This window comes from Hemitrygon akajei, chromosome 2, assembly GCF_048418815.1.
Source record: "Hemitrygon akajei chromosome 2, sHemAka1.3, whole genome shotgun sequence".
NCBI lineage: Eukaryota > Metazoa > Chordata > Chondrichthyes > Myliobatiformes > Dasyatidae > Hemitrygon > Hemitrygon akajei.
Window position 1 is genome coordinate 79,226,882 of NC_133125.1, and position 22,417 is coordinate 79,249,298.

General features: G+C 41.5%; 1 protein-coding gene across 2 annotated transcripts in view; it reads left to right on the top strand.

The window, feature by feature from the left end:
* LOC140714284 (contactin-associated protein-like 5) overlaps positions 1-22,417 on the top strand; it is a 1,700,882-nt gene that overhangs the window by 1,000,381 nt on the left and 678,084 nt on the right. Inside the window, exon 14 of one of the 2 annotated variants that reach the window (XM_073025370.1) lies at positions 17,923-17,967. The exons of the other annotated variant lie outside the window; for it this stretch is intronic. Coding sequence (XP_072881471.1) covers positions 17,923-17,967 — 45 coding nt within the window. The remainder of the gene's footprint in view (positions 1-17,922; positions 17,968-22,417) is intronic. 2 annotated transcript variants of the gene reach the window in all.

The window sequence follows — 22,417 nt, forward strand, 5'->3', positions numbered from 1 at the left end:
TGTCTCTCCACTTTAAAGATTATGCATCTGAACAAAGCATGACACTTGCCATTTCGTTAATCCCTAAAGGCATCACACAAATTCCATTTAAGGAACTGTAAATCCAGCATTGTCCTTGTAGTCAGTTTTCAAGGGCAAAGTTGTAAAGTATAATGACAGCTGGAAAGTCCAGTTAATTAATGGTAATAACCCCATCTTTCAACATGAGGTCAACTGGCATGATTACAAACTATATTTTGAAATTGGATTCATTCCAAATACTTCAATTAATTACACTGTTAATATTCTGCATCATCCAACATTATTTATAAATAAGGAATTATGAACAAAACTGTTATGAGGTCAGTTGTTTCTTTCAGCAGTTCTCCAATAAACTTCTAGATACCATCTGTACATTTGAAAGACGGGTCAATGAGTTCAGGATTCATGTGGTCATCATTTTCCAGTTTATCAACAGTGATTTCTTTCTTAATGATTTGTGAAATTATTTATTTTTTCAAAATGACATTTTTCTGAAATGGGAAATAATGTGAGGTGAAAGTTTACTTCAAGCTTATGACAGGTTGGTATTCTATGTCAAAGTGAACCAGGATGATTGTAAAAGGAACAGCTAATGTGGCTCTGATATTTAATGAGCAACTTTCTATGTGTTCCTGAATACTCTTCCACTGGGAAAAGCTCAGCCATTGTTTTGAAATGTTCTCTATAGATTTTAATGATGTTCCGTGATGGGGATATGGAGAACATTGTCTGCTTTTATGTCTTCCCTGACAGGAGAGAAGGGATTTACAACCTTCAGTAAATAGTGTGGGGCTGAGGTCCCACACCGTCAGGCTCACACACCTCAATACTGAACTGATTACACAATTTGGCGCACTCCACAACTCAAGTTCTCAATTTTATTACTTTTTTATATATTTGCACAATTTATCTTCTTTTCAACATTGGTTGTTTGTCTTTTGTGTGTAGTTTTTCATTTATTCTATTGCTTCTTTATATCTATTGTGAATGCTCACAAGAAAATGAATCTCAGGGTAGTTTATGCTGACATATATGTACTTGGATAATACATTTGGATATCCTTCTCTACTTCAGTTAATTGATCAGCTTGGACTGCTCTGACTATGGTCCAAGCTGATACAGACACAGTCTGTAAATGATATGCAAATTGATAACGACTTGGGGTCAGTGAAGTGAATTGCAACTGCCACAGTGTGCAGATTGACTTGTATTGGTACTAACCCATAATATTAGATAAATTGCATTCTGCCCACAAATTCCGTCTGGTTTCAACTTCAATGATTAACCATTAATGATCCATTGCATTAGAATGGGTTAATCTGAATTAATGCCTACAGAATGTTTGATCCAGTGACTCATGTTAATGGAATACCTTTAATGGAAGTTAAAAGCTGTTGCCAATCTACTGTACATCTTTTATCATTAAATACACAACTATAATCATGGGGGTTTCGATTATTCAGGTTGTCACAACAAAATTTAAAAGGCGTGTGGGCAGGTACATGGATAGAGGTTAAACAAGAGGAAATGGGACTTGCTCTAGTGGACAACTCGGTTGGCATGGATAAGTCAGGCGGAAGGGTCTACTTCCATTCAATGACTCCAGCTGTTTCACAATTGTATAAGAATGAACAATGCTTTGTTTTTCTCTCAGAAACGAATCCTCCTTTCATTATCTTAATTTACATTTCTAGAGCTCATTAAATGCCATTGAATTTACCTAATCCAGCATCCTCTTTCTCAGTTATTCTTTTGCTTTAATAGTAATTGGTTTAGGAATAAAGAATTTTTCATTAATCCCCCATTGCCCATTCTTACATTTCCAGAAAAGAAATCAGAAACATAAACCTGCACAAGTGAATAGGAAAGGGAAGGCACAGGGGCAACAAACACGGAACACTACAGGAGTTCATCAAGTCACCAGCATCCATAGAGAAAAGCAAACAGTCAAATTTTCAGGCCGAGACACTTCATCAGGATTCTTCCACCCCTCCCCCCCCCCCCCTCCAAAGTAGCTAACCTCTCAACACTGTTCCATCATGGATCATCACTGATCATGGGAAAATATCGATAGATAATTTATTGACCAAAGAAATTAGTGTCACAGATATACAAATATTAGAAGTGAAGTAAGAAAGAATTTAAAAAGTTAACTTAAAATAAAATGTACAAAAATTACAAGTCAAATACTACAAGATTTCCAGGTTCACACTGACAAGATGGTAGTACAAGAATTACCGTAATGTTATACAGTAACGGGTGCAGTTATGTAGTGATGGTAGTATTGCATAATACTGCACAGGGTGTCCGCAATAGCTCTGTTTACGACATCCTGCCAAACTGAGCTCTGGTAAACAGAGGTTAGTCTGACAGGAGGGAGTCATCACTTCCCCAGCTCATTATAGAGCCAAATGGCCAAGGGTAAGAATGACCTCATATGGTGCCCTTTGGAGCAGCACAGTTGTCTTAGTCTATTACTAAAATTGCTCCACTGTTCAGCCAAGGTGGCATGCAGTGGGTAAGAAACACGGTTCAGAATTGCCAGGATTTCCCGTAGGATCCTTTGTTCTACCACAGCCTCCAGTGTGTACAGTTTGACAAAGCCAGCCTTTCCAATCAGTTTATTAAGCCTGTTGGCATCAGCCATGTTAATGCTTTTGCCCCAGCACAGAAGATTGTGTTGCAACAACAGAATGGTAGAATATATGAAGAAGAGGCCTGCATACTCCAAAGGACGTCAATCTCCTCAGGAATTAGAGGTGATTCTGGCCCTTCTTATACACAGCCTCTGTGTTGGTGCTTCACTCAAGTCTGTCATCCAGGTGTACCCCAAGGTATTTGTAGGTCCTCACCATCAATAGTAACAGGGAGCATTGGCTTGGTCTTCCTAAAGTCCATCACCATCTCCTTTGTCTTACTGATGTTGAGCTGTGGATGATTCAACTTGTACTATTTGACTAAGTCCTCCACCAGGGCCGTGTATTCATCCTCCAATCCTCCCTTTTAGCACCTAACTATTGCTGAGTCATCGGAGAATTTCTACAGAGGATGACTCAGTGTTGCATCTAAATTCCAAGCTACACAAGATAAATAGGAAAAGAGCCAATACAGTCTCCTGTGGGCCCCAGTGCTTCTTCAAGCCATGTCTGGCACAGTGCTGAAGCCATACAATCTGTTGTCTGCCAGTCAGATATTCGTTATCTAGGCCAACCTGCACTAAACAGAGGTTCTCCCCCAGTACTGAGGGCTGCATGGCATTGAAGGCCCTTGAGAAATAAAAAAAACATGATCCTCACAGTGCTGCACTGCTTATCCAGATGGGAGTAAGTTTGGTTTAGCAGGTAGATGACAGCATCGTTGACTCCAATTTGCTCCTAGTAGCAAACTGCAGGGGATCGAGGACTGATCTGACCAGCCGGTCGGATGTGAGCCAGGACCAGCCTCTGTGGGGTCTTCATGATGTGTGAGATCAGAGTCACCGCACAATTGTCAGTCAAGACTTTTGGTCGGCCCTTCTTGGGTACTGGGACCACACCTGGTGTTTTCCACATAATCGAGACCCTTCCCAGGCTGAGACTCAGAGTGAAGTGCGCTGGAGAACTCCGCACAGCTGCTCAGAACACTCCTTTAGGACCTTGGGATTCACACCATCTGGTCCCAATGCTTTGCCATGTCACAGTCCTTCTCACCTCCTTGCTAGTGAAGGTGAGTCCATGACTGAGCAGTTGGTGAAAGGTGATGGCTGGGAGAAGGTGAAGATCAGGATGATAGCAGTTGGTATGTGGAGGTGTGGATGGTAGGTGCAAGAGAAGCAGGGGGTGTAGACAATGGTAGGCCATATTGTTTATCCACGTATTGAACTGGAGGAGTGGTAGGGAGGAGGGGAGCCATTGGTGCTGAGGGAACATTGGATGCCTCAGCACCTGGGCTGGTGTACTTAGGTGGGGGTGTGAACAGGAGAGCAATTGTCGTACCTATAGAAGAATTGGTTTAAGAATTAGTCCATTCACGGCTACATTCCAAGGCTCTATAGCTCGGCTGATTGAAGCCACTGATGTTCTTCATGCCTCTCCATACCTTCCATGTGTTGTTCTTCCCTAGTTTGTTCTCCAGCTCTCTCCTGTGTTCCTTTTTAACCACGTTGATCTCCTCCTTTAGCTCCCTCTGCACATGTTTAAATTATATTTGTCTCCTAATCTAAAAGCTCTCTTTGTGGTTGAGAAGAGCCTTTAGATCACTGGCTACCCATGGTTTGTTGTTAAGGAAGCAGCGAACAATCCACACTGAAGTTGATGTAGCCAGTGATGCAATCAGTAAGTCCATTAACGTTCTCCCCATATCATTCACACAGCCATTCCAGTTAGTAACCTCAAACAAGTTTTTCAAGGCCTCGATGGCCACTGGAGACCATTTATTTACTATCTTGGTGGTAGCTAGCTGTAGCTGTACTTTGGGCTTCTACAAGGGCATGAAGTGAACTAGGTTGTGATCTGATCTTCCAACTGAGGGAGAGCTGTGGAGCTGTATGTATCTTTAACATTTGCGTACAAGAGGTCCGATGTTTTATTTTCTCTTGTATGATACCAACAAACTAATCGAAGGTGGGTGGGGTTGTCAAGAGAGAAACACGGTTGAAATCTCTCGATATTGCAATGAATGCATTATGGTGTTGAGCCTGGACTCTCACAATGTGAGTATGTATGACATCACACACAGCATCGGGACGCGATGGGAAGATGGAATATAGACAACAAGCAATATGGTGTGGCTGAACTCATGTGGTAGATAACGTGGACAAACTCAGAGCATGCAGTTCGATGGAGCAAAATGCTGAACAGTGAGGAAACTACATACATTTACATTTTATGCCGACTTTCGTTAATTAGAATTGTCGATTAGAAGAGGGAGTTCCAACTATCAGCCACCTCTGTATGTAGAAGTATTCATTTAACATCACTGGAAAATATTTCTCCAATTTTTACATCACCTTCTGCTCTGTTCAAGCAGCTGATCGACTCTCTCAATTCCCTAAGATAGCTTGAAAATGCAAGTCAAATGTAAGTAGCTTTCCTTTAACATTCTAAGCTCTGGGGATTTAATCCTGGTCTCTGTAATTGTTTCACTTGAAGTGCAGGAGATCATCTGGAAGAACATATCTCAGATGCTGTTTGCCATATATGTGAGAGAGTTGGAGAATAGCCTCACATCCAGAGCCAACTAGCATTAGCCACTGAATGACACAGGATCAGAGACAAAAAGGACAAAGCACATTTGGTCCATGTAGACTCAATACAAAAGCAGTGCTTCTCAGATCAACAACCCTGCAATATCTTTTCTTTCAGATACTCATCCATTAATGTAAGATGTTGGTAATGCCCAATTTTGGAGTATTGTGTGCAGTTTGGTCACCTCGCGACAGGAAAAATATCAGTAAGATTGAAATTTCACAAGGAATTTGTTTGGACTTGAGGACCTGAGTTACAGGGAAAGGTTGAATAGCTTAGGACTTTATTCACTGGAGTATAAAAGATTGAGGGGAGATTTGTTAGCGGTATACAAAATTATGAGGGGTATAGATAGGGTAAATGCAAGCAGACCTTTTTCACAGAACACGTGTGAGACTAGAATTGTAGATCATGTTTAAGAGAAAAAGGTGAAATATTTAAGGGGAACATCCTCACTCAGAGGGTGGTGAGAGTGTGGAATGAGCTGCCAACAGAAGTGGTGGATACTAGTTCAATTTCAACAGTTAAGATATATTTGGATAGGTATATGGTTGAGAGGATGTATATGGAGGAATATGGTCTAGGTGCAGGTCAATAGGATTAGGCAGAATAATAGTCTGGCACAGACTAGATGGGCCAAAGGGCTTGTTTCTGTGCTGTAATGTTCTATGACACTGTGACACTTCCCTTTTCAAAGCCAAGATTGAAATCATCTCAACTGTCTTCAGCAACACGATCCAGATTCTAATTGTTCTACTCGGTTAAAGGTTTTTCTCATGTCATGGATACACAAGAAAATGCAAATGCTGGAATCAGGAGCAATGAGCAATCTGAAGGAACTCAGCATGCTAAGAACTCCTTTAGGTTATATTTGGTAGTTCTTGACCACAAGACATGGGAGCAGAATTAGGCCATTCAGCCCATCGAGTTTATTCTGCCATTTGATCATGGCTGATCTTTTTCTCTCTGAACCCCATTCTACTGCTTTCTCCCAGTAACCTCTCATGCCCTGACTCATTGAGATCTTATCAACCTTCACTTTTTAAATACATGTAATGACTTGGCCTCCACAGTCACCTGTGGCAACAAATTCCACAGATACACCAAGATCTGGCCAAAAAAAATTCCTTCTCTTCTCTATTCTAAGAGAACATCCTTCTATTCTAAAGTTGTACTCTCAGGACCTGGACTCCCCACTACAAGAAACACTGGAAACATCCTTTCCACATCCACTCTATCTAAGCCTTTTAAAATTCAATAGGTTTCAATGAGATGGCCCTTTATTCTAAATCCAGCGATTACAGGCCCAGAGATGTCAAAACCTTTCATTAATGGAATCACTTTTGTGAACCTTCTTTGGATCTTCACCAATGGCAGCTCATTGTTTCCTAGGTAAGGTGCCTAACACTGCTCATAATACTCCAAGTGAGGCCTCACTAGTTCCTTAAATCCTCAACATTTCTTCCTTGTTTTTATATTATAGTCATCTTGAAATGATGGGTAATACTGCATTTGCCTTCCTCACCACTGACTCAACCTGCAAGTTAACCTTTAGGGACTTCTGCACAAGGACCCCCCCAAGTCCCTTTGAACCTTGGATTTTTGGATTTTCTCCCTGTTAGAAAATAGTCTATACTTTTATTCTTTCTGCAAACTGCATGACCATACACCTCTCAACATTATATACACTTTAAAAAACACAAAATGCTGGCAGAACTCAGCAGGCCAGACAGCATCTATGGGAGGAGGTAGTGACAACGTTTCGGGCCGAAACCCTTCATCGGGAGTCATAAGGACTCACCAGGACTTCATCAGGACTCCTGATGAAGGGTTTTGGCCCGAAACGCCGTCACTACCTCCTCCCATAGATGTTGTCTGGCCTGCTGAGTTCTGCCAGCATTTTGTGTTTTTTATTTATTTCCAGCATCTGCAGATTCACTCATGTTGCCATTATATACACTTTGCCCATTCTACTAATCTGTCCAAGTCCTTCTGCATCCACAAGACCAGACCCTCCACCTATATTTGCATTTTCTGCAAACTTGGCCACAAGGCCAGAATTTCTGTTATCCAAATCATTGACATACAACGTAAAAAGAAGAGTCCCAACACCAACTCCTGCAGATTACCAGTTGTCTTCAGCAGCCAGTCAGAAAAGGCTCCCTCCATTCCTATTCTTTGCCTCCTGCCAGTCAGCCAATGCTCTATCCATACATCTTTCCTGTAATACCATGGGCTCTTATCATGCTAAACAGCCTCATGAGTGGCATCTTGTCAAAAGCCTTCTAAAAATACAAGTACACAACATCCACCAATTCTCCTTTGTCTATTCTGTTCATTATATCCTCAAAGAATTCCAACATATTTGTCAGGCAACATTTTTCTTCAAGGAAACCATGCTGACTTTGGCCTATTTTATTGCGTTACTCCAAATATCCTGAAGCCTCATCCTTACCAATCAACTCAAACATCTTCCCACCACTGACATCAGGCTAATTGGCCTATAATGTCCTTTTGTCTGCCTTCACTCCTTCTTGAAGAGTGGAATTACTATTGCAATTTTCTTACCCTCTGGAACCATGCCAGAACCTATTGCTTCTTGAAAGATCATTGCTAATATCTCCACAATCTCTTCAGCTTGCTTTTTCAGAATCCTGGGGTATAGTCTATCCAGTCCAGGTGACATACCGATTATCTCCCTGTTCCTGTACTGTTTTAAAAATGTACTGTCAAGTTTCTTTTGTCCCTCTTCATTTGTTTTACTGAAGTGAAACACTTCCTATTCTTCTATGTCAAATATCATGTGCATATCAGTATACTCTGCCAATGCTCTTGCAGTTCCCTACATTTTCACATCTTACATCATTTGGAGATTTGCAAAATGTAGACTCAGTTGCCACTTTAGCATTACACTTGCTTGATAATGCAAATATCTAAACAGCCAATCACGTGGCAGCAATTCAATGCATTAAAGCATGCAGACATGGTCAAGCTTGCTTGCTGTTCAGACCAAACAACGAAATGGGGAAAAGTATGTTGTAGTCAGCACCATTTTCTCAAGGGAAAAATCATGCCTGATAAATCTTTTTGGAATACTTTGAAATAGCAGCAAGCAGGATAGACAGAGGAGAATCGGTTGATGTTGCACATTTGGATTTTCAGAAGGTCTTGAATAAGGTGCCAGCCATGAGGCCGCTTAACAAGCTACAAGCCCATAATATTACAAGGAAGAGTGGTTGACTGGCAGGAAGCAAAGAATAGGAATAAAAGGAGCCTACTGGCTACTGGTGACTAGTGGTGCTCCACAGGGATCTGTGTTGACACCAATTCTTTTTATGTTACATATCAATGATTTGGATGATGGAATTGATGGCTTTGTTGCAAAGTTTGCAGACGACATGAAGATAGCTGTGGAGGGACAGGTAGTGTTGAGGAAGTAGAGAGGCTACAGAGGGATTTAAGACAGATGAGAATGGGCAAAGAAATGGCAGATGGAATGTAGTGTTGAGAAGTGTATGGTCATGCACTTTGGTAGAAATATAGAAACATAGAAAATAGGTGCAGGAGTAGGCCATTCGGCCCTTTGAGCCTGCACCGCCATTCAGTATGATCATGGCTGATCATCCAACTCAGAACCCTGTACCTGCTTTCTCTCCTTACCCCTGATCCCTTTAGCCACAAGGGCCATATCTAACTTCCTCTTAAATATAGCCAATGAACCGGTCTCAACTGTTTCCTGTGGCAGAAAATTCCACAAATTCACCACTCTCTGTGTGAAGAAGTTTTTCCTCATCTCGGTCCTAAAAGACTTCCCCTTTATCCTTAAACTGTGACCCCTCGTTTTGAACTTCCCCAACATCGGAAACATCCTGCATCTAGCCTGTCCAATCCCTTTAGAATTTTATACGTTTCAATAAGATTCCCCCTCAATCTTCTAAATTCCAGTGAGTATAAGCCTGGTCGATCCAGTCTTTCTTCATATGAAAGTCCTGCCATCCCAGGAATCAATCTAGTGAACCTTCTTTGTACTCCCTCTATGGCAAGAATGTCTTTCCTCAGATTAGGGGACCAAAACTGCACAAAATACTCTAGGTGCAGTCTCACCAAGGCCTTTTACAACTGCAGTAGAACCTACCTGCTCCTGTACTCAAATCCTTTTGCTATGAATGCCAACATCCTATTTGCCTTTTTCACCGCCTGCTGTACCTGCATGCCCATCTTCAATGACTGGTGTACAATGATACCCAGGTCTCGTTGCACCTCCCCTTTTCCTAATCGGCCACCTTTCAGATAATAATCTGTTTTCCTGATCTTGCAACCAAAGTGGATAACCTCACATTTATCCACATTAAATTGCATCTGCCATGAATTTGCCCACTCACCTAACCTATCCAAGTCACCCTGCATCCTCTTAGCATGCTCCTCACAGCTAACACCACCGCCCCACTTCGTTTCAACCGCAAACTTGGAGATGCTGCATTTAATTCCCTCGTCTAAATCATTAATATATATTGTAAACAACTGGGGTCCCAGCACTGAGCCTTGCGGTACCCCACTAGTCACTGCCTGCCATTCTGAAAAGGTCCCGTTTACTCCCACTCTTTGCTTCCTGTCTGCCAACCAATTCTCTATCTACATCAATACCATACCCCCAATACCGTGTGCTTTAAATTTGCAGACTAATCTCCTGTGTGGGACCTTGTCAAAAGCCTTTTGAAAATCCAAATATACCACATCCACTGACTGTCCCCTATCCACTCTACTAGTTACATCTTCAAAAAATTCTATAAGATTCGTCAGACAAGATTTTCCTTTCACAAATCCATGCTGACTTTGTCCAATGATTTCACCTCTTTCCAAGAGTGCTGTTATCAAATCTTTGATAACCGACTCTAGCATTTTCCCCACTACCGATGTCAGACTAACCGGTCTATTATTCCCTGGTTTTTCTCTCCCTCCTTTTTTAAAAAATGGGGTTACATTAGCCACCCTCCAATCCTCAGGAACTAATCCAGAATCTAAGGAGTTTTGAAAAATTATCACTAATGCACCCACTATTTCTTGGGCTACTTCCTTAAGGACTCTGGGATGCAGACCATCTGGCCCTGGGGATTTATCTGCCTTCAATTGACCTAACACCACTTCCCTACTAACATGTATTTCCCTCAGTTCCTCCATCTCACTAGACCCTCAGTCCTCTACTATTTCCAGAAGATTATTTATATCCTCCTTAGTGAAGACAGAACCAAAGTAGTTATTCAATTGGTCTGCCATGTCCTTGTTCCCTATGATCAATTCACCTGTTTCTGACTGTAAGGGACCTACATTTGTCTTGACCAATCTTTTTCTTTTCACATATCTATAAAAGCTTTTACAGTTGGTTTTTATGTTCCCTGCCAGCTTTCTCTCATGATCTTTTTTCCCTTTCCTAATTAAGCCCTTTGCCCTCCTCTGCCAGACTCTGAATTTCTCCCAGTCCTCAGGTATGCCGCTTTTTCTGGCGAATTTGTATGTTTCTTCTTTGGACTTGATACTATCCCTAATTTCCCTTGTCAGCCATGGGTGCACTACCTTCCCTGGTTTATTTTTTTGCCAAACTGGGATGAACAATTGTTGTAGTTCATCCATGCGATCTTTAAATGCTTGCCATTGCATATCCACCGTCAACCCTTTAAGTATCATTTGCCAGCCTATCTTAGCTAATTCACGTCTCATACCTTCAAAGTTACCCTTCTTTAAGTTCAGAACCTTTGTTTCTGAATTAACTATGTCACTCTTCATCTTAATGAAGAATTCCACCATATTATGGTCACTCTTACCCAAGGGGGCTCACACGACAAGATTGCTGACTGACCCTTCCTCATTGCTCAATACCCAGTCTAGAATGACCTGCTCTCTAGTTGGTTCCTCGACGTGTTGGTTCAGAAACCATCCCTCATACATTCCAAGAAATCCTCTTCCTCAGCACCCTTACCAATTTGGTTCACCCAATCTATATGTAGATTGAAGTCACCCATTATAACTACTGTTCCTTTATTGCACGCATTTCTAATTTCCTGTTTAATGCCATCCCCAACCTCACTACTACTGTTAGGTGGCCTGTACACAACTCTCACCAGCGTTTTCTGCCCCTTAGTGTTATGCAGCTCTACCCATATCGATTCCACATCCTCCAGGCTAATGCCCTTCCTTTCTATTGCGTTAATCTCCTCTCTAACCAGCAATGCTACCCCACCACACACAAAATGCTGGTAGAACACAGCATGCTAGGCAGCATCTATAGGGAGAAGCGATGTTGACGTTTTGGGCCAAGACCCTTCATCAGGTCCTGATGAAGTTTTAATTCATTTAGTTTAGTTTAAATTTAGTTTAGGATTTAGTTTAAGTCCTCCTGAACAGCAGTAGCAAACGCTCCCTCTAGGACATTGGTTCCAGTCCAGCCCAGGTGCAGACAGTCCTGTTTATATTGGTCCCACCTCCCCCAGAACTGGTTCCAATGCCCCAGAAATTTGAATCCCTCCCCCTTGCACCATTTTTCAAGCCACGTATTCATCTGAAATATCTTCATATTTCTACTCTGACTAGCACGTAGCACTGGTAGTAATCCAGAGATTATTACCTTTGTGGTCCTACTTTTTAGTTTATCTCCTAACTCCCTAAATTCACCTTGTAGGACCTCATCCCGTTTTTTACCTATATCGTTGGTACCTACGTGCACCACGACCATTGGCTGTTCACCCTCCCACTCCAGAATGTCTTGCAGCCGCTCAGAGACATCCTTGACCCTTGCACCAGGGAGGCAACATACCATCCTGGAGTCTCTTTTGCAGCCGCAGAAACGCCTATCTATTCCCCTTACAATCGAATCCCCTATCACTATAGCTCTCCCACTTCTTTTTCTTCCCTCCTGTGCTGCAGAGCCACCCATGGTGCAATGAACTCGGCTGCTGCTGCCTTCCCCTGATGAGACATCTCCCCCAACAGTATCCAAAACAGTGTATCTGTTTAGGAGGGAGATGACCTCAGAGGACTCCTGAACTACTTGCCTACTGCTACGCTGTCTAGTGGCCACTCCTTCCCTTTCTGCCTGTGTAGCCTTTACCTGCGGTGTGGCCAACTCACTGAACATGCTATTCACGACTTTCTCAGCATCGCGGATGCTCCAGTATGAATCCAATCAGAATCAGAATCAGAATCGCAGCTCCAGACGCTCAATGCGGTCTGCCAGAAGCTGCAGCTGGACACACTTCTTGCACACATAGTCATCAAGGACACTGGAAATATCCCTGATTTCCCACATGCTGCAGGATGAACAAACCACGGGGCCGATCTCAGCTGCCATGACCTACCCAATACTTGCCTCAACTTTTGAAACGTTCTCCTTTTAAAGGAACTTACCCGGCCTTACCTCACTTGGAGTGAAGCTCGTCCTCCGTCTCTGTTCGCCGAAGTCTCTCGAGACAAAGCCTTCCTACTCTGTCTCCCACTACTCCGTCCCCCGCTCCGTTTAACTGTTCTCTTTAAATACTCCCACTGCCTCACGGTCCGACTTACACGCGCTTGTGCAGTCGTGCCCCCGTTAAACTGCCGAAGAAAATGAAAATGGTAGGAGAAATGAAAGGGCTATTTTCCAAATAGAGAGACAATACAAAAAAACTGATGCAAAAGGACTTAGGAGTCCTTGTGCAAGATTCACTAAAAGTTAATTTGCAGGTTGAGTCTATGGTGAGGAAGGCAAATGCAAAGTTAGCACAATGTTCATTTTAAGAGGACTAGAACATAAAAGCAAGGATGTAATGTTGAAACTTTATAAACCATGGGGGAGGCCTCACTTGGAGTATTGTGAGCAGTTTTGGGCCCATAATCTTCAAAAAGATGTATTGAAGCTGAAGAAGGTTCAAAAGAGGTTCACAAAATTGATTCCAGGATTAACTGGCTCATCGTATGAAAAGCATATGATGGCTCTGTGCCTGTATTCACTAGAATTCAAAGGAATTGGGGGTGACCCAATTGAAACCTATCAGATATGGAGAGGATGTTTTCCATGGTGGGAGAATCTAAGACCAGAGGACACTGCCTCAGAATAGAGGGCATCCTCTTAGAATGGAGATGAGGAGGAATTTCTTCAGCCAGATAGATAGATAGATAGATAGATAGATAGATAGATACTTTATTCATCCCCATGGGGAAATTCAACTTTTTTTTCCCAATGTCCCATACACTTGTTGTAGCAAAACTAATTACATACAATACTTAACTCAGTAAAAAATATGATATGCATCTAAATCACTATCTCAAAAAGCATTAATAATAGCATTTTTAAAAGTTCTTAAGTCCTGGCGGTTGAATTGTAAAGCCTAATGGCATTGGGGAGTATTGACCTCTTCATCCTGTCTGAGGAGCATTGCATCAATAGTAACCTGCCGCTGAAACTGCTTCTCTGTCTCTGGATGGTGCTATGTAGAGGATGTTCAGAGTTTTCCATAATTGACCGTAGCCTACTCAGCGCCCTTCGCTCAGCTACCGATGTTAAACTCTCCAGTACTTTGCCCACGACAGAGCCCGCCTTCCTTACCAGCTTATTAAGACGTGAGGCGTCCCTCTTCTTAATGCTTCCTCCCCAACACGCCACCACAAAGAAGAGGGCACTCTCCACAACTGACCTATAGAACATCTTCAGCATCTCACTACAGACATTGAATGACGCCAACCTTCTAAGGAAGTACAGTCGACTCTGTGCCTTCCTGCACAAGGCATCTGTGTTGGCAGTCCAGTCTAGCTTCTCGTCTAACTGTACTCCCAGATACTTGTAGGTCTTAACCTGCTCCACACATTCTCCATTAATGATCACTGGCTCCATATGAGGCCTAGATCTCCTAAAGTCCACCACCATCTCCTTGGTCTTGGTGATATTGAGACGCAGGTAGTTTGAGTTGCACCATATCACAAAGTCCTGTATCAGTTTCCTATACTCCTCCTCCTGTCCATTCCTGACACACCCCACTATGGCCGTGTCATCAGCGAACTTCTGCACATGGCAGGACTCCGAGTTATATTGGAAGTCTGATGTGTACAGGGTGAACAGGACCGGAGAGAGTACGGTTCCCTGCGGTGCTCCTGTGCTGCTGACCACCGTGTCAGACCTACAGTCTCCCAACCGCACATACTGAGGTCTATGTGTCAAGTAGTCCACTATCCAATCCACCATGTGAGAGTCTACTCCCATCTCCGTTAGTTTGTGCCTTAAGATCTTGGGCTGGATGGTGTTAAAGGCACTAGAGAAGTCAAGGAATGTAATCCTCACAGCACAACTGACCCCATCTAGGTGAGAGAGTGATTTGTGCAGCAAATACGTGATAGCATCCTCCACTCCCACCTTCTCCTTATACGCAAGTGTATCTTTAAAATTCCTTACCAAAGGCCACTATGGAGACCAAGCCTTTATGTATTTTAAGGCAGAGGTTGATAGATTCTTGATTGGTCAGGACATGTAGGGATAAAGAGAGAAAGCAGGAGACTGGGGCCGAGAGAAGCACTGTATCAGTGGAGCAGACTCGATGGGCCAAATGGCCTAATTCTGTTCCTATATCTTATAGTCTTCTGGAAGAAATGTGATTAGATTAGATTAGATTGGATTCAACTTCATTGTCATTGTGCCGAGTACAGATACAAAGCCAAATGAAATGTAGTTAGCATCTAACCAGAAATGTAAAGAATAGTGTTATTTGCAAAATAACTGCAAATAAAAAGTAAATGCTACACCACACAAATATAAAAGTACTGAGACAGTACAATATGGGTGCAATATTGCTTAGTGCTGTGATGTGAGGTTCAGCAGGGTCACAGCCTCAGGGAAGAAGCTCTTCCTGTGCCTGCTGATGTGGGAGCGGAGGCTCCTGTAGCGCCTACTGGATGGGAGGAGAGTAAAAAGTCCATGGTTAGGGTAAGATGCATCCTTGATAATGCTTCTCACCCTGCCCAGGCAACGTTTATGGTACATGTTCTCAATGGTGGGCAATTGGGTGCGGATAATTGGCTGGGCTGTTTTCACCACATGCTGGAGTGCTTTGTGGTCCGATACGGGACAATTGCCATACCACACTGAGATGCAGATGGTGAGTATGCTGTCAACGGTACAGCAGTAAAAGTCCATCAGTATCCTGGGACAGAGGTGAGCTTTCTTAATGCTCCGCAGGAAATAAAGGCGCTGTTGCACCTTTTTGATCAGGATGGAAGAGTTCAGGGACCAGGTGAAATCCTCGAAAATGTGGACACCAAGGAATTTGAAGCTTGATACATGCTCCACTACAGCTCTGTTGTTGTAGATGGAGACATGAGTGTAGCTCCTAGCATGCCTGCAGTCTACAATGATCTCCTTGGTCTTCTGGGTGTTAAGGGCCAGGCTGTTGTTGGCACACCATGCATCCAGATGCTAGACCTCATCCCTGTAGGCCGTCTCATCATCCCCTCTGATCAGGTCAACCACCGTGGTGTCATCTGCGAACTTGATTATGGAGTTAGAAACATGTACAGGAATGCAGTCATAGGTGAAAAGGGAGTACAGAAGAGGGCTCAGCACACAGCCTTGAGGCACGCCGGTGTTCAGGGTGAGAGTGGAGGAGGAGAGGTTGTCTAACTTAACAGATTGGGGTCTGTTAGTCAGAAAGTCCAAGATCCAAGTGCAGAGGGATGAGCTGATACCAAGCTGGCAAAGTTTGGTGATCAGCTTGGAGGGTTTCACAGTAATGAATGCTGAACTGAAGTCAATGAACAGCATTCTGACATAAGAGTTGGGGCTGTCCAGGTGGGTCAGGGCAGAGTGAAGTGTCGTGGAGATGGCGTCCTCTGTTGACCTGTTGGTGTGAAAGGCAAGTTGATGGGGGTCCAGGGTAGTGGGCAGACAGGATTTCAGATGTGATAGAACCAGTCTCTCAAAGCACTTTGCAATGATGGGTGTGAGTGCAACTGGGTGGAAGTCATCCAGGCCCGTGGCAGTGGAATGCTTCGGCACTGGCACGATGGTGGCAATCTTGAAACTTGTGGGGACAACTGCCTGGGCCAGGGACAGATGGAAAATGTCTGTGAAGACCCTGGCCGACTGCCCTGCATGACTCTGAGCACATGGCCAGGTATTCCATCCAGATCTAAGTGACTTTGACCATGGAATGATTGTTAGTGCCAGATGGGGTGGCTTGAGTATGTCAGAAACTGCTGATCTCCTGGGATTTTCATGCATATCCATCTCTAGAGTTTACAGAAAATGGTGTGAGAGGCAAAAAAAAAACATCCAGTGAGTGGCAGTTCTGTGGGTGAAAATGCCTTGTTAAAGAGAGAGGTCGGTGGAGAGTCATTCAAGCTGGCAGGAAGGTGACATCAATTCCAACCACGCACTACCACAGCTGTGTGCAGAAGAGCATCTCTGAACGCACAATACGCTGAACTTGAGTGGAAGGGCTGCAGCAACAGAACACCACAAACATAGACCAATAACGTGACCGCCAAGTGTATCTTGTAGAACAAAGATATTATCAGAAAAGCAATGGTCAAGTATGATCCTTGGGGAGCTCCTGTAAGCTAAACTCCATTCCATGTGACAACTTACCTCTTCTTTATTTCATTTACTTATTCTTGCAAGTTTTCCACTTAAAATATTATTGTTCAAGTGTAATGATAGTCCTATAATGCAGAACATTACTGAATGTTGTTTGAAACCATGTTTCTGACAATTTGATTAAGTGTGATTTGTCTATACTGTCCTTGATCAATTTGCTTGATTTAATTTTATCGAGCACTCATTCTGGTCAATAATCCTCTCCCAGTTCTGCCTTGGCTGTGATCAGAAAACATTTAAAAAATTGCGACTCCTCTTTGCTCATTAACCACCCCTTTGTTCATCAATCCAATGAAGGGCTGTCCCTACAAGAAAATTTCAAATAAGAAAATGGAACAAAATCTTATTTTTGAATGCAAGTACCTTAAAATATTAACTCTATACATTTGGACTTGGAGTGTGATCACTTGAGTTGAGAATGGTGTTCCCCTCAGGGCATTGTCCCTTAAAGGGGAACAATTGTGCATTGTTTTGGGTCGGCTGATGACATGGGGAGGCTGATGCATGAGCAGCCACCACATATTATTTCACCAGTGAGGGTCAGGGTCCAGTGGCATGAAATGCAAGACAACTGGGCACTCTTACCTGTTGCAGCCTTCCACTGCTTTCACTGCTGTTGTGATGTGCCATCATCTTCTGCCAGCTCCGCTACTGAGATCTTGTTTGGATCACTCCTTGTCCGCAATCTCTCCCTTGATCTTACCAGGAGCTAATCTCCTGACATCATTGCTCTCAGGATCTCAGGAATTCCTTGTGGGTGCCCATTTCAAGAACACACCTTGACATTCAGCTAATGTCCATTTTCATAAAGCAAGTTGGTTCTCAGGTGATTGATGGATTCGGGAACACTATTTGCACTATGTGGGACTGAATTGGTTATGATGCATTCACATTTGGGAAAATAGGTTTGAATCTGTGCTTTGTTCTGCTATAACCTGACTTTCTGTAACATGAGGTATGTATGTTTGGACAAAATTCCAGCATTATAGCAGAACTACTTGCAATTTAATTTATTACCATATATTTACTGACATTTTCTCACAAGGTCTTTAATCTAACCAACAGTAAAGTATGGCGGCCGATGGTCCCGGTGCAGGTCGATGGGAGTAGGTATGTACTAGATGGGCCAAAGGGCCTTTCTCTCTGCTGTACTTCTCTATGACTCTATGGCTCACAAACCTCTCTACCACAACAAAGCTTTTGTAATATGGAGTCAAAACAGAGTGATTACAGAAAAAGCTAACTGTGATCCTTAAAGCAATTTTCAAGGATGACAAGATTTAACATTGTGTAAGAAAAGATTTGTTACTAAGTTTTACATAATATTTTATATAATTTTTAGATTCAAAGTAAATGTATTCTTTTTCGTGCAGGCAATCGCAGTAAATACAAAAAAACCCACAATAGAATCAATGAAAGATCACACCCAACAGGATTGACAACAACAAACTTTACAAGTACAGAAAGAAAGACAAGAAATAAAAAAGTTCCTAGCAACTGACAAATATGTGTGCTTGGCTATGCCCATACCTCAGGTTTTACCAGCTTGAGCTGAGAGAAAAAAAAAAATCTTTATTACTGGTATTTAAAATTTAAATTTAATTTTTAAATTTATAAAAATTTAAGTCTGTACCTATTGATGCATATCAATTTTCTTAAAAATCCTGAAAAGTGCCTAAATTTTTGACAGAAGGTAAAATATATCTTTTACCTAAAGGGGACATCACAAATGATCTATCAAAATATTGTCCTATTACTTCTTTACAAACTGTATATAAAATTGTAACATCATGCATTTTGTAACGGATCACCACTCATTTAGATAACCACAATATAATTACAGAGGAGCAGAAAGGATGCTGTAAGGGTATGAAAGGATGTAAAAAACAACTGATAATAGATTCCGTAATTCTAAATCAAGCCCGGCAGAAAAACAGAAATCTTTAATGTTGCTGTATTGACAACCAAAAGTCTTTTGACTCTGTCCCACACTCATGGTTAAAAGGATGTATATACATACATATATAAACACACACTACACCAGTACTCGTGGAATTCTTGCAACATCTGATGAAGCATTGGCAGATTGTAATCATACTATTAACAGCCAAAAAAGAACACGCATGTTATCAAAATAAACAGCCATTCTCCAAGGTGACTCTGTAAGTTCACTATTATTCTGTCTGCCTGCTCTTTAATTTACTGAATAGGATGAAAATTAGGTATCAAATCATAAACAATGATATAAGCTATACCTTAACAGACCTTTTATATATGGATGGTTTGAAATTATATGCTCCTTCATCGGTTAGGCTAAAGCAATTAATTCAAATAGTAGAACTAGTTTCTAAAGATTTAAACATGAACTCTGGACTGGGTAAATGGAAGGTGTAATAGAGCTAATAGAATACAAAACAGAGCAGCAGAATACATACAACCGATTGGTGAATATGATACACATACGTATCTGGGATATCAACAAGCAAACAAAATAGATCATAGTGTAATAAAAGAAAAACTTTTGACAGAATTTACTTAAAGACTTAAGAAAATCTTCTAAACAGAGCTCAACAGCAAAAATATAAAAGCAATTAACTCTTTCAGAATAATGTATTAATGTATTCTTTTGGCATAATATCTTGGTCTGAAACCGATCTTGAAAATTTACCAAAAAAAAGTAAGTAATTGACAAATGTCAGAAAACATTATGTACACTCAAATGTGCTTAGGTTAAGACTACAGCAGGCAGAAGGGGGAAGAGGAATAACAGACATTGAAAATCTACACAAGTCAGATAAAACTTTGAAGGATATACTTTCATTAATGAAAACAAGAATCAGCACTCCTCACAAGCATATGTAATTCCAATAAGTACACACCACTAAACTGAAATGAGACCACAACCCAGAAAAATGAAGACATGAAGACATCATCACTATTGAAGAAAATGTTGACCAATGGAAGAGCATGACCCTCCATGGAAGATATCGCCATAATCTGAGCAGACTAGATGGAGCTGTGCTTAACCTGACAGTCACAAGTACAAAGAGAGTAGAGCAAGAGGCTAAGCTCCTAGCCTTGTGGTGGACATGTGCTGAGAGAGATTGTGGAGAAAATGTGTTATGCTTTGTGACTCTGGATATTAATTGAAAGAAAAACACGGTAGCTGGGATGAAATTGTCTACTTAGCTCGCCCCCCCCCCCTTTTTATAAAAGAGCAAGGCACTCATATATGACATGGTGGCGTAATGATATGACATTTACGTACTTCTTACATTCATTCTTAATGAATTATGCAAACAAAGAATGCTTAATTAAATATATTTACAATGTCATGTAAATAGTACTGAAATATTGAACACAGTACACTCCTCCCTGCTTAGCTATAAACTCTAACTCAATACAGAGTGCATCTCAATGCAAATATGTAACATATTGCTCTCTATTCATCTAATATACACAGTAAATACTATATAATACAATTACCATATATACACATCCACAGTACATTTAAATTGTCCCGTTCAGGCCTAAAGATTTACTTGTTGTGGAGGATTCTTACTGTTGTGGGACAAAATCTTTCCTGACAAGGCGGCGTGGTGGGTGGGGGGCTCGGCAGTTGAGACTTGTGGCTATGAAACAGTCTCAGGCTTTGAGGCCTTCCCTGTGGTGGATGAAGGAGTTGACTCTGGGACTGCAGGAAGTGGTTCTGACAACTCTGGACACCTTTCTTCTCTAACAATTGACTGCTCTCCTCAACTGATGGACGTGTTTTCTCTAGATAACACAAGACACTATCTGCAGTTTGTAGGAGAGTGGTCCAGTTCTGTCCTGAATCTTGACAAGTACCCATTTTTGATCATCTCTGTAGTCCCTTTCCCAGACTGCTTGTCCAGAAGTGAAACAACAAACCTCCTTGTCTGAAGAGCCCTCAATTTGTCTAGCTGTTTGTCTGCATTCTCCTTCTGAGATTGGTTTTGAGGATATCCAAACACGAGGACAAGGGATGACCCTGGCACAGCTTAAATGTTGAGTTGTTCATTGTGAAGTGTGTTGCATTATGATATACAGAAAGGAAATTTGTGACCTTCTGACTTAGTGGAGTGTGTTCTGCTGACTTTGCTCGCAGTGTGTTCTTTATACTCTGGACAAATCTTTCTTCCAAGCTATTCATAGCTAGATGGTATAGTGCAGATGTATTATGTCTTATTCCATTCATTTTCAGGAATGATTGATACTATTTTGCAACAAACTGTTGTCTATTTTCACTGACTATGTGTTGTGAAAGACCATTGTAACACCTATTTTGTACTTGTCTTATCTCATATGACTGGTCACTACACTCTTTATGAGAAAAATCAAATTACATAGTGCTACACTAGGTGCTGGTCGGCCATCTGAAGCTCTAAATATCAGAAGGAAGCAGTGAATAGAAAACACACACTTCTAGAGGTAAGTTTTGTTTATAATAAAAACAAAATATTTACATGCGTAAGAATAATTCAAAATTCCAACATATTGCTTAGGTTCTAAATCTCAGATATCCATAAAAATCAAATTCCTATTTAGTTAGAATCTGTGGTATGCATTAGAATAACCTTTGTTACTCCAATTTCTCTAATTAGATCTAGTGTTATTCCCTATTTAAAGATTCACAGACTCTTTCTGTTTTATTTATCCCTGATTAGAAAACTAATTGAATTCCTATACTTAAGTATTATCGTTAACTTCAGTTTCAGTTCAAGTCAGTATGTCTACAAATTCGAAAAATATATATCTATAGAGCTTAACTCCTTTCACGACAATTCTCCAACATCATAACTTGTAAACAAAGTAAATCTCATTCAGTAACTTCTCAAACGCTTTACAAAAATAATAAGTTCTTGCAAAAATTCAAATTCAGATCCTTCGAATGAAAATAAACTTCTACATCTAACTGTATTAAATCCTCTACATCATGAAACATTTCATTCCCAAGCTGGTTTGTCACCTCATTTCATTGAATGAAATAGTTGATCATCCACGAAAGTCAATTCACAACACAAACAAAAAAACTGACCTGTATACAGCCCGATGACAATCTGCAAACAGGAGATAATCTGCAGATGCTGGAAATCGAAGCAACACACACACAAAATGCTGGAGGAACTCAGAAGGCCAGGCAGCATCAAGAGTACAGTCGACGTCCATAGATGCTGCCTGGCCTGCCGAGTTCCTCCGACATTGTTTTGCTCGGATTACAATCCACAAGAGTTTATGCACATTCTAGTTTTTATTTCAAAATAATTCAATATCACATTGTCATTTCAAAACATTTCTCAGTTACATCACCACTGAACGTATTTCACACACAAATTATACACTTGGAACAATAAAAGTTTTAAATCACCAAATCCTTTGATGTGATTTACCAGAACCAATTCCCAGTTACATGGTCGAGATCTTGTCCCTTGCCAATATTGTCTCGTTACAACTGCTGCTCGTTGTAGACACAGCTTCAATAGATCTTTTATCGCTATCGTCTCTCCTCTAGGGGATTCACCCTGAGGTTTTCAAGAAA